Here is a 16,397-nt window from a genome sequence, read left to right as displayed (position 1 = left end):
CCTATATTTGATCTTCCAAAAGCTCCCTCTAATCTGGATAGAGGTTCACATTAGGATCCATGGGTACCTCAACAGGTTTGATCCCAAGGATCTGTCTCCTCAAAGATATACAACACATACTTCCTTTGAGACAAGAGAAGTCCATCATGAGAATATGCCACCTCAACTCTCAAAAAGTACCTGAGGCGACACATATCCTTGGTGCAGAACTCTATCTGAAGAAATTCTTTCAGCTTTTGTATGTCTGTCCTATTATTTCTAGTAATAACAATATCATCCACAAAGACTCAAGAAAATATATCTGGCATCCGAGTGAGAACTAAAAACTGAGTGATCAATATCACATTGCTTCATACAATTCAAACAAAAAATTCATATTGTTTCATACTAAAACGCATAACAACCTCACTAAATCTCCTAAGCCAACCTCGGGGAGATTGTTTCAGTCCAAATAAAGCCTTACGAAAACAACATACTAATCCCATCTCTCCTTGAACAACATAGCCAGGAAGTTGCTCCATATAGACCTCCTCAGTTAGGTCACCTTGCCGAAAAGCACTCTTCATACCCAAATCATAACATTGGTCAACCCCAATTTACAATTAATGAAATAAGAACATGGACACGTAGAATTTTATCAACATGAGAAAAAGACTCTGTATAATCAATCACAAATGTATGAGTGTAACCCTTTGCAACCAAGCGGGCTTTCAAATGCTAAACTGTACCATCAACAAATACATAACATAAAACAACAATCAACAGTTTGACCACCGGACATAAGCAGGACCAACTGCCAAGTGCCCATTAGAATGACGAGCATTGATCTCAGCATCTGTGGTGGCACACCAACTAGGATGATCTAAAGCTTCTGCAACAGATTTAGGCACAATAACAGAAGACAAGGCAGAGTGAAAAGTTTGATATGAAGGAGAAATATGATTATATGATACAAAGTTAGAAATAGGATGTTCAACTGTGTGGGAATGAGTTTGAGAAGCAACTAGATAATCATAAACAACTGAATCAGAAGGAACAATAGATGAGAAAATACCTAAGGTAGACCCGTCAGACTGGGAAGGCGATTGAGTAGGTGGAGGATATAAGGTAGGTGCATTGTGATGAGTACCAAATCCTTCCAAGGCCAAGAGTATAAACCTGCAGTTGAGAAAGGGAGACATTCAAAGAGGAAGAAGGTATGGGAAGAGGCATATCGGTGTCAAGAACAAAGGCTGTCTTTGGGTCAAAAGTTAAAAAAAAAGGTCTCAACAAAGGTAACATCAGTAGAGAAAAAGACAATGCGTAAGGTGGGACTGTAACACTTATACGCCTCTAGTAAGTGAGTAACCAAGGAATACACATTTTTTAGCACGGGAATCTACCTTATCTAAGCCAGGGGATAATCTGTGAACAAAACACACACAAACAAAGATTCATGGGATCATAGGAAAGGGATTTCTAGAAGGATCTAGAGCCGAGAATGGGGTTTGATTATCCAACACAGAAGAAGGTAGTCGATTACTAAGGAAGAAAGATGTGAGTATAACATCACTCCAATAGGGTTTAGTAACCTTCATATGAATATGAGAGGGAGCCATATCAAGAAGACAACGAGGTTTCCTTTCAAATACTTCATTTTGTTGGAAGGTATAAGAACAAGATGACCGATGAAGATTACCACACGTCTCCAAGAAGGATGTAAACCCATCACAAGTAGAAAAATATTCCTTATCATTAAACATCCAGTTGAGTACCGATATTGATTGCAAATATCAGAATAAAAAACACAACGTGCAGAGAAAACTTCTGAGCAGTTTTTTATTAAAAAGAGCCATGTCATTCTTGAATAATCATCAATTTAGAGAGAGAAGATATAACAATATAAAAGAAAATCTGGAGATGATAAAGGATACATAGACATCTAAAGGGATGCCTACTCTCTGCCTCTTTCTCTTAGACAACAAAAATCAAAAGATATCTCGTTCATCTATCTCTTTTCTATCTATCCGTTGATTCTATCTATGAATCAAGTCAAAAGAGTTCGTTTGTTTTTGGGTTCCTCAAAGACCCGAATGGATTGGATTGTTTCTGCCAACGAAATGAACGAGGAGCCCGCTCCAAATGCTTATTCGATCAGGAAGTTCTAGCAAAGAGAATAAGATGCTGCTCCCTCTCCCTCTTCCTCTTCCCATGTACTTGACCTTTCCCGCTTTGCCAATCTTCCCCTCTAGCGCGGGTCGGGCAGCGGTGGGCACGGGAGGAAGAAAGCTAAGAGAAGACGCTCTTCTATTAGGTCCTTTTTTCTTCAGTGCAACACAAGAAAGCGCCCTCTTTTGGTCATCTTTGCAGCTTCCTATGGCTTTTTTTGTACTAAACGCATGACATAGCTAGAACCCTTCTAATCATGTTTGAGCCTATGTTTAAACACCCATAGCGAAAGAATGCCCGCCAAGTTCAAATAAGGGAATTTGTTTTGAAATTGGAAGTGGTTCATATGGCGGATGTTTGAGCACTTCTATAAGCCTGGCACCTCCATTTGGTAATGCCTGAGTCATTGCATCCAGGTTTGAGCCAAATTGGTTCTTATTCCACGGAACACTTTGCAAGTACTCTTAAAGCCAGCACTACCTTCCACCACATCAACTAAAGAACAGCTTATTCGTGTCAAGGTGCTCCACACCAAAGTTGAATCCGTTAACCTTGAGACTACAATAAAAGAACACCACTAACAGAACCTTGGTACTTTTTCCTTTGGCTAGGTTAAGTGAAATGAAGTGCTTCCCTTTACAGAATCCTTTGATTAGTAGGGGTGGACACCCTATGGTGCTTTTACAGTTCACAAGAGTTGCACCGAAAAGACTTAATTAGACTAACACTAAAACTGACTTCTAAAGCTTCTCAATTGAAGGGTGGCCCAAACAGCAATGCCATTGAAAGGAGTTAACTGAGCATCGTAGGGTGCACTTTCATACTTCTGATCAAGGTAATAAGACCATCCACCTCGCGACTCGAACCAATCTCCCTCCCAGCCTTCAGATCCTGAAAGACGCAATAAGGAAAGAAAGAAATTAAACAATTCAGATGTTTACTGAACTGAAAAACAAAAAGTAAATTAGAAGGAAATTTGGGCACACAAACAACATAAGGTAATGGGAGACCTGAATGAGGAGAAGCTACACCTACTCCTGAGACCGGAGACGTAGTCCCACCAGCTAAGGTAACACTATGACTTGGTGAAGAATGTAACTAGAAGGAAGATAATATATCAGATTTATTGGTCTTATCGTTTGCTTCAGAATCAATAAGCCATGACCTAGAGCCAATAAGGAAACAAGAGAAAGAGCTATCTTGTTGAGCTAAAGGGGCAGTTGGTTGCATGTCTTTGTCCTTAGATCTCAACATGTCATCATACTCGGCACGAGAAACCACTAGAGAATCACCTTGCTTAGTCTGCCCAGATGACAGTTGCATTGAGCCCATAGGTACAGAAACTGAAGCACGATTTGCATATCGAGAATGCCATAACTCCAGATGTAGATCATAACAATGGTCGATAGGGTGGCCCTCCATACAACAGTGAGCATGGAAGCGGGATCCACGAGCTCTAGCACCACGGCCTCCCCCTGAATCAAGGCCACTACCACAGTCACGATGGCCTCTACCATGGGAAGATCGACCACCATTACCACCCCGATCACCACCCAACTCAACAAACAGCTCACTCGAACCCTCAACCCTCAGAGACCTTTGAACCCAAGAAAACACTTCATCAAGAGAGGAAATAGATTTTAAACCAACGATCAACTGATGGATAGGGAGGAACTCTGGCCCCAAAGCATCCAGACACTGAAAAACAAACAAACCACGAGCTCTAGCACCACGACCTCCCCCTGAATCAAGGCCACTACCAGTCACGATGGCCTCTACCATGGGAAGATCGACCACCATTACCACCCCGATCACCACCCAACTCAACAAACAGCTCACTCGAACCCTCAACCCTCATAGACCTTTGAACCCAAGAAAACACTTCATCAAGAGAAGAAATAGATTCTAAACCAACGATCAACTGATGGATAGGGAGGAACTCTGGCCCCAAAGCATCCAGACACTGAAAAACAAACAAAACTTGCTGACGATTGGCTAAGACAGTGGCATCAGTCAAGAATGGCAAGTACATATCAAGCTATTCACATAAAGTCAGATATTGGAAATAGAACTGAGAAACAAACTTGTCTCTACACTTCAAATTCAGGAGTTACTGATGTAAACATCACAGATTCTAGTCAAATTATTTACCTCCGAATAAAAGGTCTCAAGTAGTTTCCAAATGTCTTTGGAAGATCTAAGATACATCATGGGGTCAGCAACTTTAAATTCCATACTATTCCAAAGAAGGGTCTTATCACAACATCTTCCTGCCTCCACTTCCCATAAGACGTATCCTCACTATCAGGGGATCCCACTCAGTATACTCAACCTTTCCTTAGGCAAGAAGAAAGGTTTCAACAACCATTCGCCAGAGGATAATTCGAGCTATCCAATCTAATCGTTGTCATCTGAATATTCTAAATTTCCATAGTTGAAGAACCCGGTAGAGGTGGCCATAATACCCACTATCCTCAAATAACCACAAGAAACCAATCACAACAACGGACAACTAACACCAAAAAATCGCTAGAAACACTTCGTAGAACTGATCCAAAAACAGATGGCAATAGGGGTTGTCGAGCCTCAAAATCATATAGACTCAAGCAAAATGCCATTCCGATATGATAGCAGCCCTATGTTCAGATTTCTGAGGCCAAATTGCACCCTTCCAATGTGATTGGTACAACTAATATCAGCCGAACACGATCAAAATCACGAAATCAAAGAACAATTCACTGGAAGACCATATAGAACAAATCGGAGGATTACAGTATCAAGACGGCAGTGACGGGCAGCAGGACACCCTAGCGACGGTGGGCCATGGCGTCGGTTTCCTAGCGATGGTGGGCCACTGCAGCGGTTTCGAACCCCCCGGCGGCAGTTTGCTTTGTGTGTAACGAACAAGAACTGAAGATGGTGCGGAATTCTTAGCCTAAAGCTTTGATACCATGTTAACAATGGAGGAGAGAGAAGGAGAGAGTATGATGGCTGAAAATGGGAGTCTAAATCTGACCTCTCACAAACATGATATATATATATATATATATATATATATATATATATATAGAGAGAGAGAGAGAGAGAGAGAGAGAGAGAGAGAGGGAAAAGTGATTGTACTCGGCCGAGTAGATAAGCTTATCTACTCGGTCGGGCAAAAAACACTGGGGCCACATTGTTTGGGTGATCTAAACCATTCATTTGAAAGGCCCTTACCTAGATAGAGTGTCCATAAAAAATCAGATCCGTAGGATCATCCTAACCCATCCAAATGTGGAGGGAAAATGGGCAGATTTGTGGACAAACAGTGGCTATCCATTTTCCCCTCCACATTTGGATGGGTTAGGATGATCCTATGGATCTGATTTTTCGTGGACACCTTCTGTAGGTTAGCTCCTTTCAAATGAATGGTTTGGATCACCCAAACAATGTGGGCCCCGTTGTTTTTTGCCCGACTGAGTAGATAAGCTTATCTACTCGACCGAGTACAATCACTTTTCTTATATATATATATATATATATATATATATATAGGGAAAAAGGTTTATGAGCACAAGCGCAGATAGCTTATCTGCGCACGAGTGCTGATAAATCATGTGGGCCCACATTTATGGGGTGATCCAATGCATCCATTTGGAAGGTCCTTCCATAGATAGGGTGTGCCAAAAATCAGATCCATAGGATCATCCTAACCCATCCAATGGAGCTGATTTGTGGACACCCTATCTATGATAGGGCCTTCCAAATGAATGCTTTGGATCACCCCAACAATGTGGGCCCACCCTGTTTCTGCACTCGAGCGCAGATAAGCTTATCTAAGCTCGGGGGCAGGAACAGTAAGCCCATATATATATATATATATATATATATATATATATATATATATATATATATATATATATATATATATATATATATATATATTAGTGTTGTTCAAGAAGAAGACTAAAATACCCTTAAATGGGTATATTGTTACTTAACCCTTCTAACACTTTTGATATTACCTATCTACAGAATTCATTTCTCTAAAATATTGGCAGCTCACAAAAGTAGCTTTCATGAATCCTATTGCTGAAAAATATGCTATAAAACTTCATGAAGTTAATCTTCCATCATTTTAACCAGTGTTGCTTGGATGCAGGTACGAGAGTCGAGGTTTAATATGTGCTCGTGAGTCAATATTGGCAATCTAAAGTCTAGACCTGTTTCCCACAAAAACTAGAGTACAAAAGTTGCAAGAGGGAAAAAGTTTTTATTGTAAAACCATCTGGTTTGAAGCATGAAAGCAAAATCGATTAACCTATCCATTTTTTATTATACGAAATTTCTATTCTACAAACTATACCATGCTGGATGTGCAGTTGATCTAGTTTCAATTGTAGGAATTTTTTCCCTGTGGCCTAACAAGCAAATCATCTGTATTAAGAGTTAAACTTCTTAGTTGGTTACTTTCCTAAATAGATCCATATTTCAATTAAGAGACTTGTTTTATTTAAAAAATGTTTTTGAGTTGGTCATGAGTTGTTGCATCAGAGTTGATTACAATGCGGCCAGAGGTTGTGCCGCCTATAATGTATACCTATGGACCCCACTCCTTGCAAGTGAATCCACTAGATCGTTAGAGCTCCTAGAAATGAATAATATAGAAAAGCCACGCCTAGTAGATAGATCAATTAACTCATCAATAACATGAAACAACCTCCAAATGCTGCAGCCTATCTTATTTGCCAGAGAAATGACAATAGATTAGCATATATGCTCAGATGCCTAACTTATAACCTTAGAAAACTTTTAACTAACAGAATAAGCTAATGCCAAACCCCATAAATTTTCTCCAACAACAAGACGACAATGCATCCCCAGGTCTACCAATGGTAATGATGAGCCAACAAATGCACCCCATGCAAAATATTTCACACCAACTGAACTACTTTAAGTTTTAAATGGACCAAATTATATAATATACATATATACACATATAATATGTCTATCAGTGATGCTTCCACTGAATCTAATTCGAAACAAGTGACATGTAAACATTGCCAGCATCAGGAAAACACATTGTAATACTATCATTGTAAACAAAAAGAACAAGTAGCCCTAAGCATTCATTTTATAGCAATATTACACAATTTTTCATGTTTTAGAAGAATAAATTCATTCAAGTAAAAAGATTTCAACTTGTGGTAACAAGTATACACTCATTTTATAGCAAGATCATGCTGCACAATTTTGCATGTTTTAGAAGAATAAATTAATTTCAAGTAAAAAAGATTCCCAACGTTGGGTGCTCAAGAGGAAAAAAAAAAAGATGAATAAGTTAAATGACTTACTGAAGTGACACAAAAATATCATCTTCAATTGGATCTCCAACACCGTGGTCAAATGAAGGCATATAAACAGATCCCTGAACCAATCATGATCTTTTAGAACATAGTAAAAGAGAAGACCCAATTGTTGCTTGTATTTTTGAGTTTTGCAAACTTGTTTCTGAATGTATATGGAAAGGCTCTAAAAATATTTTAAAAAATAATAATAACACAACGACAAAAAAAAAACACATAAGAAGCATGAGAAGGTGAGCGACTATATGCAAGGTTAACTCATAAGAAATTGTTAGAAGTTTAAATAAGCACTTGCATCAACAGGAAATCACCTGGCTCCTTAGAGTTCTAAGACATGTCAGTAATCGCACTGGATCAAATGTCCATGGAGCTGAATTCACCAATGGAAGGATCAATAATTTTGTTGATCATGAAATCCCTAAGGTCCTGTTCGTTTATGATTATGATAACCAATGGTGAGCCCCAAACCAATTATTGAGTCCAATAATCGGTTTTGGGGCTCACCATCGGTTATCATAATCTCAAACAAACAGGGCCTAAATTGTAATGACCTCATATAGAAATTCCCACCTCCTCTTCTTGCGTGTGCTTCCTCAGGATTCTAATAATGGCCGGATAGATCCAATAGTCAGAAAAACAAATAGCAATCCCAATCACTAAGCATTTTGACCATTGAACGAAAAGTAATGGATTAAATAACATGTGTATAGCTGGAAATTAGTAATTAATCTAGCTCCATGCATAGACACTGTAGAGAAAAGTTTACCTCCATCGCGTCTAATTGGGAACGATAAAGATGGAACCCATCCATGGGAAGAACAATGGCTATATCTGTAGGCTCAACTTGGGAATCCATTGTCAAAGCCTTTTGGGGCCAAAGCATGTTTACACGACGAACTACTTCAGCCGCTAGAGTGCTTTTCCCAGCACCAGGAGAACCAGCTAAACCCACAATGTACCTTCAGATGTTTTATAAAAACATATTACAAGCGGAACATTAGGAGAAGCAACTGAGCTTGTTAACAGATAAAAAAGAATGCTGCAATTAACACAGAGCAAAACATGTGGGAAACCTTCATATTGGTAAATAGAGACCATTTCCAATGGGGCTGCCCCACTGAAGGGGCAGGTAGAAAACATTATAGGAAGACGAAGGGCATAATAGAAACATTTATTTATGACAACAGAAATGGGTTAAGAAACAAAAACTATTTTAAAATAAATTTATTTTTCAGTACATTCAGTTTATTAGATTATCCTGGTGCTTTGATCCCATAATGTCTACGAAGTAAGAACTAGGAAGGAGGCCTGAATAATCTGTTTCATTTTGCTCCTCAAGACCTAAATGATGTAGCATAATTGTACGTTAAATGACTTTCAAATTCTTTTACCGTCCTTATAAAAATTTTGCAACTATTCTGAGACACTTTGAGCATCTTGTTTTAAAAAAAGGGCGGCCCAGTGCACGAGGCTCCCGCCATTGCGGGATCTGGGAGGGCTAGATGTATGCAGCCTTACCCCTGCTTTGCAGAGAGGCCGTTTCCGTGACTCAAACCCGTGACCACCAGGTCACAATGGAAGAACCTTATCGTTGAGCATCTTGTTTTAAGCAAAATAAAAAATAAATCTATTATATTGAATAACAAAGTATAGCAATATAATGCAGCTCATTAATAAGAGTCCAAAATATCAATTGTTTTCCCAGTAACAACACCAATGAAAGTATCATGCAGTGCATAAAATAACTTAAGAAACACTTTAGCAGGGGCCACAGTACAAGCAAGAGAGCATGTAATTTGCCACAACAGAGCCCACAAGATAGTTCTTCAAAACCCGTAACTTTAACAAAAGTTTACAACCAATTTGGAGAGATTTGGCGTTTGATTTGAATTTGGAGATCTTAGGTGACAAAAACTAGAGAAGAATTCTATTATGACTAAAAACATCGGAAAAATGAAGGACACTGAATTGGAGTTTGAAAGAATATCTACATAGGCAATGGAAATCCGGTTAAAGTTAAAGCAATCAGTATTCAGATAAGTTTAGAGTTAGTTTATTATTTAGGCCAGACTGATACTATTGATGCATCATCCTTGAGACGTAATTTAATTTCTGCTTCATGTTTGGAGAAATTCGGATAGGGAAATGATATCACCACTACCGTATTTTGATGATCACACCATAGGATGATCCAAACCATCCATTAGATGGGCCACAGCCTAAATAGGTTGTGCCCCAAAAATCATTTCCATAGGTTGATCCTAACCGTCCGATCTATAAAGCGTTAGGATCAACCCTTTAATATTCATTCCCTCTAAAGATCGGAGAGTTAGGATCAACCTATGGAAATGATTTTTGGGGCACAACCTATTTAGGTTGTGGCCCATCTAATTGACGGTTTAGATCATCCTTGATGGGGACATCAACAATGGGTGTGGATTCAAGGTTTGTGCAGATGTGGACGAGACTGATGGCGGAGACTCTAGCATGGGTCACAGACATGTGCGTTTTTGTTTTATTATTTACTTTTTATTTTCGTCATTTTGTTTGTAGCCTACTTTTTAGGCATCAAATCTCATCTGTTTGGCGTGTTTTTGGTATTATTATAAAGGTTTTTCAATTATCTATCTAATGAGCCGGAGATCACATGATATGGATGTGTTTTGAGCAAGTTCTGTGTGTTTTTAGGAAGTGATATAGGTCTATTACGGGATTACTATTTTTGGTAAGTTTTTAACTTTATTTAGTTTACTCTGGATTAGATGAATGGTTGAGATTAGTTGCTTAGGTTTTAAGTTATCTTCTAGGGTTTCTTTTCTTATAAATAAATCTTATGAAAGCAATACAAGGGACTTTTGAATATTGAATAGAATCGATGTTTTGCTTGAAGCCAGAAATTTGGGCTTTCTTCTTCTCTCTTCTTCTCGTGGTTTGGAATCATCTTCTCTCATCTATTCTCTTCTATTTCTTCAATCAAATTAGCACAAACAAGGTTAGTAAATCAGATTTTCTATTTTCTTCGTTCTTAACCCTTAAAACTAGAAAAACCCAAAATCCATAGATCACCCTTGTTCTTCAAGATCATGTTTTGAGATTTTGAGGGATTGTTTTAGTGACTAAACCTCACCTAAAACTCACAAGAACCTCAACTTTCAAGCATTTTTAAATCTTATTGCAAGTTCTTACCCTTTTCAAGCTCGGAATCCCTTTTTAAAGATCCATAGCCTAAACTTACCATCAAATCAGAACCTAAACCCTAGAATTACCTTTATTTTACCTATCTAAACCCTTACCTAAGATCTGGACGGCAATTTCCTTCAATTTTCAGATTTGCAGAAATTACCAAAATACCCCTATGGCCTAAATCTGGATTGTTTTGACCCAATTCCTGTTGCTAGACATTTTTTTTTCTTCGTTGATTATTATTAATTTCTCATTCTTTTGTTACATCTAATTGATAGGTCTTACATTATCTTTTAATTCTTTTAATTGGATGCATGCATAGGCATTGTTTCAGACTAATAAATTCATCTTACAAATCTTTATCACTTTGATCGATTTGTATAAGGTTTAGTTCATGCTTAATTATGATCTTTACAATTATTTATGCTATTTAGGTCTCATTATTGGTGTTGTCCATAGATTAATTAGGCGTTAATTCAGCCCTAGGTTAATTGTTAAGTATTCTTTTAGTTTTCCGTGTAAGCCCTCAGCTGTCCTAAAGTCTTAATCCTATTAGGAGTATAGGATTTCTCCTAAATTAGGTATTGTCCTGCATCAATCCTATGGTGCGAGCCATACCGTACTTTTTAACAATGTGAGAAGTGCGATCATCAAAATACGGCAGTGGTGATGTCATTTCCCTTTCAGATATTCTGTTTCTTTTGGAATTTGATGGTTTAATCTCTTTATCAGTTCAAACATTATGGGTACTGGCTCTTTGATTGATATTTTGTCTGAGTTAAGACTTTCGATTCTTCATACTTAAAGCACTATACGTCTCTGCATGTGAATAATTGTGGTGTGAAGCATAGATTAACTTTTGGCCTTTTCCTTTCTCTGCAAAATAACCTTGGTTCTCTCCGATTTCAATAGACAGAAGAGGGTTTATAGTGGTGATAGAGGGTAGGAAATGGTGATTGAGAGGTGGAGATAGAGGTGGGGATGGGTTTGGGTATTTAGAAAATGGGTTTGTGAATTGGAGATGGAGGTGGCTCTGAAAATGGGTTTGGGAGTGAGATCGGATTCCGGCAAATCTCGCCGGAATCAATGGAGGAAATAGAGATAGTGATACTCGGATTGGATTTGGTGGAGAGTGAGATGGGGGTGGCTGAAGATGGGTGGTGGTGGTGGTGGTGGATCTAATGGTGGCTGCAAATGGGTTTGGGAAAAAAAAATGGTGGCTGATGTAGAGGGATAAAGATGGGTTTTTGAAGTGGCTAGAAAGGGAAATGAAGTGGGTTTGGTGGATGATGGAATCCGGAAATCATGGAGGTTATGGCCGGAAAAGAGGGGATGGTGGTGGGATTCGGCCGGAGTTCCGGCGGGAATGAGGTCGGAGGTGGGTAAGAAGAAGAAGAAGAAGAAGAAGAAGAAGAAGAAGAGGAGGAGGAGGGAGATGGCCGGCCGGGGATGATGGTTGAGAAGATGGTCGGCGGATATGGGAGCTTCCCTCTCTCTCTCTCTATGCTCTCTGCAATTTTCCTTTTTGATTAGCCCCTCTAAAATGAAGAAAACCCACCCCTTTTCTAAAAATGAGAAGAGGCCTCTCCTAAACCCTAGTTCGGTTCCTCTTATGCAAAAGGGGAATGATATATTTGCACCCCTTTTGTTCCATGGGCAGCCCCCCTTCAAGTGCATCTTAACCAATCATTTGAGATGCATATTCTAATGACCTTAGATCAATTCCATTTGTATTTCCCCTTCCTTTTTTTTTCCAAATTTCACCCTCCCATTTTGTCTCATTCAAGAAATATGGGTCCTTTTTACCCCAATTGAATGACACATTTGCCCCTCTTTGCTTTACTGGACAGCCCTACTTGGCGAAAATTATGACCACTCTTTTATCCCACAGAAGGATGCCTCGGGTCAAACAAGGGGATAGGGCTCGGTCAAAACGGGGTATCTACAGATGCCCCTCTTTGGCAGAGCGTGCTTGACGCGCGAATGCCAAAGCTCAATAGACAACACATTTTGATAGACCCAAAACAAAGCAAAGCAAATTTTTGGGTTTTTGGTTCTAAGAATGGCATTAACAAGGGTAAAATAGTAACATGGCTTTTCAACAAGACTCTTAAGATGCAAGCATTGGTGAGATAGCATCTCTCCGACTCTTAACTTGGCAATCATTACATCTCAATGAGATGGCCTCTCTTGAAACTCTTAACTCGACAAAACATATCATATTGGTGAAACTACTTTTCACCTCAAGCATTCAAAACAATGGGGAGACTACTTTTAAACTGAAAGGAAACTTTTTTTTTTTTACATAAACAATCGAAATCGAAAGGGAACTACTTTTCACACAAACAATCAAAACCAAAAGGAAACTACTTTTCCCACAAACATCATAATCACGATAAACTACTTTTCTCCAAAACCTTCCCAGCCACGAGAAACTACTTTTCTCACATTCTTCATCAATGAGAAACTACTCTTCTTTTAAAAAAAAACTATATTCATGAGAAAATACTTTTCTCCAAAATCTCTATCTCTGAGAAACTACTTTTCTCCAACATCTTTATCTCTGAGAAACTACTTCTCTTCAACATCTTTATCTCTGAGAAACTACTTCTCTCTCCAAAAACTCTATCTTGGAGAAACTACTCTTCTCCAAAAACTCTATCTCTGAGAAACTACTTTTCATTCTAAAATCTCTATCCCTGATAAACTACTTTTCTCTCCAAAAACTCTGCCTTTGAGAAACTGCTTTTCTCTTCCAAAATCTTCAAATAACTGAGAAACTACTTTTCTCTTCAAAACTCTATCTTTGAGAAACTACTTTTCTCTTCAAAAATTCTGCCTTCGAGAGACTACTTTTCTCTTCCAAAATCTTCAAATAATTGAGGAACAACTTTTCTCTTCAAAAACTCCTTCCAATCCAAGGGGAAACTACCTTTCGCCCAATCCTTCAATCAACGGGGAAACTACTTTTCGCCCAATCTTCCAATCAACGAGGAAACTACTTTTCATCCAATCTTTCAAACAACGGGAAAACTACTTTTCACCCAATTTTTCAATCAACGGGGAAACTACTTTTCGCCCAATCTTCTAATTAACGGGGAAACTACTTTTCGCCCAATCTTCCTATCAATGTGGAAACTACTTTTTGCCCAATCTTCCAATCAACGGGGAAACTACTTCTCGCCCAATCTTAAAATCAACGGGGAAACTACTTTTCGCCCAATCTTTAAATCAAAGGGGAAACTACTTTTCACCCAAACTTCCAATTCAAAGGGGAAACTACTTTTCGCCCAATTTAAAATCACGGTGAAACTACTTTTCACCAGGCGATAGCTGTACAGACCATTGCTGAAAATCCATCTGTTTAGCTATCCGGGTAACTCTGACTCTTCTCCTTCAAGGTAGCGAATCACCCCAAGATTTATATGGTCCTGCCAAACAGTTCCATACAAAACCTCTTCGCAGATATGCCTGACTCCTAACTCGTTAGGTAGCGGCACATTGCGGGACGATGATTAGACAGGTCACTACTTGACACTTCACTGTCAATCATCCGGGTATTTAAATATTTGAGGAAACTACTTCTCTCCCAAATATTCAATACCAAGGCGAAACTACTTTTCACCAAGCAACAAATAAACAGGCCACTACTTAGCACCTCACTGATTAACAATCAAAAGATTTTATTATTATTTAGGCCCAAAGGGCTTGCAAACATGATTGATGGGTTTATCGATCTTATATCGAGTTCATTGATAGCATAGCTATCTCCTGCCAAGAATATATGGGAGTGCATGATCATTGCTGAAAACCAAACTCAAGTAACTTGAAAGAATTTTAGGATATTGACTCTTTTTAACAAGGGAACTACATTCTCCTGGGTTTGAAAACTGCAAAAGCAGGTTCTAGATTCTACTGGGGACTAGATTTTTTGAAACATTGACTCTTTCAAATAATGAGTTCAATTGAGGAATTTGATTCAAGAGAGTGTTCAAGCATCTCTTGCTTCTATCTGCTGAGAAAATCTATCTCAATTATCAACATGTTTGATATCTTTTATGACGCCAGTCATAAAAGATGCCCCTAGTATGATTACTTCCATGACAGGATTCATTGGAGAGCAAAGCCAGGATAGGTAAGAAAAGTTCAAGTTTGCGTAGGTCCTTTCTTGGGTATATGGGTAAAAAGATATCCACAATGGCTGAATTTGCAAATTGTTTCTTTCACTGCTCACTACTTGAGGTTTTGATGTCTCTGACAAGTTCGAACAAAATGTGACTTGCCCTTTCCTTGATTTCCAGACGAGGATCCACTTTGAATTCTCTTTACATTTCAAAAGGTGTACTCTCACTCTTCCAGTGCCAAACACTTTGGACATTGAGAGAAAAAGAAATGATAAAAAAAATAAGAAAAATAATTCCAAGGACTCAATCAAAGAAGACTCAAATTATTCAAAGGACATCACTCACTTTTGATTCACCCTTAGATAAAATGTGTTATTTTGTTATGGTAAGGCTAGCCACTCTTAGAGTAATCTTGAAAACCATGTCAAGAGGATATAATTTTCTCCATCAGGATTCCGTCATGGTTATTACCCCCTTCGGATTGCTCAGTCTTAATGCCCCTAGTTTAGAAATGTATCAAAGTAAATCTCACCGACACTACTCGGATTCCAGGATTCTGCCCTGCGTAGAGGTTGCTTCTCCGTCTCCTCGATTTCTCTTTTCGAAAGAAGTCAAAACTAATGTCTTCCAAGCTTTCAGTCTAAAAGACCATTTATCTCAACTTTTGCTTTCCAAGCTTTCAGTCTAAAAGACTACTTATCTCAACTTTTGGTTGCACTACTTGCACTCAAACTTTAGAATTCTTCGCTACTTAGGAACTCTTTCTGCTTCCATTCAACTCAACTTTTCATTGGAAGTCTTTGCCTCTAACTAGATTGCATCTTCAAGTTTTCAATCCAGCAGACCGCTACCCTTACTTTACATAAGCCAATCTCTTTAGTTATTAACTTAGCAAGAAAATGACTTTATCTAGGCCGCCTTTTCGGGTTTTCAACCTAGTGGGTCTTCAGATTCTCGTTCTTTTTTCTGTTTTTGCTTTTGTTTGCCTTGAACCTTTGCTTGTTTCACCAAAAGGACTTTCTAGGTAGGCTTGGGTTCAAAGGGGTTCAATACATAAGGTTCTAAGGATTTTGACCGAATCTGGTCTTGCCAGACTTCCTACGTACTCCAAAAATGGAGGATCAGATCCGCGTAGTTCGCTTTGGGGTTTTTCAAAGAATGGTTTAGCATTTAGCTTCAAAAAGATTGGCAGGGAGCTTTTATCCCAAAGATTGACCGAACCTGAATTGATCAGGTTGCCTACGTACCTCTGAAGAGGTGGGGATAAATGCCCCGGGTTTATAATGTGTTTGAAAAGAAATGGTTTGATTTTAATTTTTGGCCTAAAGGGTTTACAAATGGATTTTCAAACATTAGGATTTTGGCTATAAAGGTTCAAACGTCCAAAGATGGCCTCCTAGTGCTTTGACATGTAAGCTCCTGCGCTTAAGGTTCAAAAGGCTATGAATTTTTTTTTTCCGAGGAGTCGACGGCATGTCAGGCAAAACTTCAACCACTGTGCTCCACTCCCATCTTGCCTCGAAATCATAACGAAAATACACAGCCCAAATTTATTTATTTTTTTAGGGCTCAAATTTACAATACAACTTCCTTGCCT

The 16,397-nt window shown here is 38.7% G+C and overlaps 2 protein-coding genes across 2 annotated transcripts in view; both read right to left on the bottom strand.

The window, feature by feature from the left end:
- The window catches only part of LOC143888320 (P-loop containing nucleoside triphosphate hydrolases superfamily protein), a 62,830-nt gene that overhangs the window by 30,764 nt on the left and 15,669 nt on the right, over positions 1-16,397 (bottom strand). Inside the window, exons 5-8 of the mRNA XM_077392694.1 lie at positions 8,260-8,452; positions 8,064-8,094; positions 7,805-7,863; positions 7,482-7,555 (exon numbers count right to left, since the gene is read on the bottom strand). Coding sequence (XP_077248809.1) covers positions 7,482-7,555; positions 7,805-7,863; positions 8,064-8,094; positions 8,260-8,452 — 357 coding nt within the window. The remainder of the gene's footprint in view (positions 1-7,481; positions 7,556-7,804; positions 7,864-8,063; positions 8,095-8,259; positions 8,453-16,397) is intronic.
- Positions 1,061-5,077, bottom strand: LOC143887387 (uncharacterized). The gene is made up of 2 exons (XM_077391483.1): positions 3,159-5,077; positions 1,061-3,039 (listed from the first exon to the last, which is right to left on the bottom strand). The coding sequence occupies exon 1, from the start codon at positions 3,946-3,948 to the stop codon at positions 3,247-3,249; it is 702 nt and encodes a 233-aa protein (XP_077247598.1). The 5' UTR covers positions 3,949-5,077; the 3' UTR covers positions 1,061-3,039; positions 3,159-3,246.

This window comes from Tasmannia lanceolata, unplaced genomic scaffold (assembly GCF_043159265.1).
Source record: "Tasmannia lanceolata isolate RefF3 unplaced genomic scaffold, GAP_Taslan_0.1 ptg000012l, whole genome shotgun sequence".
Taxonomy (NCBI): domain Eukaryota; kingdom Viridiplantae; phylum Streptophyta; class Magnoliopsida; order Canellales; family Winteraceae; genus Tasmannia; species Tasmannia lanceolata.
The sequence above is the reverse complement of the archived record's forward strand: the minus strand, read 5'-3'. Positions and strand labels throughout refer to the sequence as shown.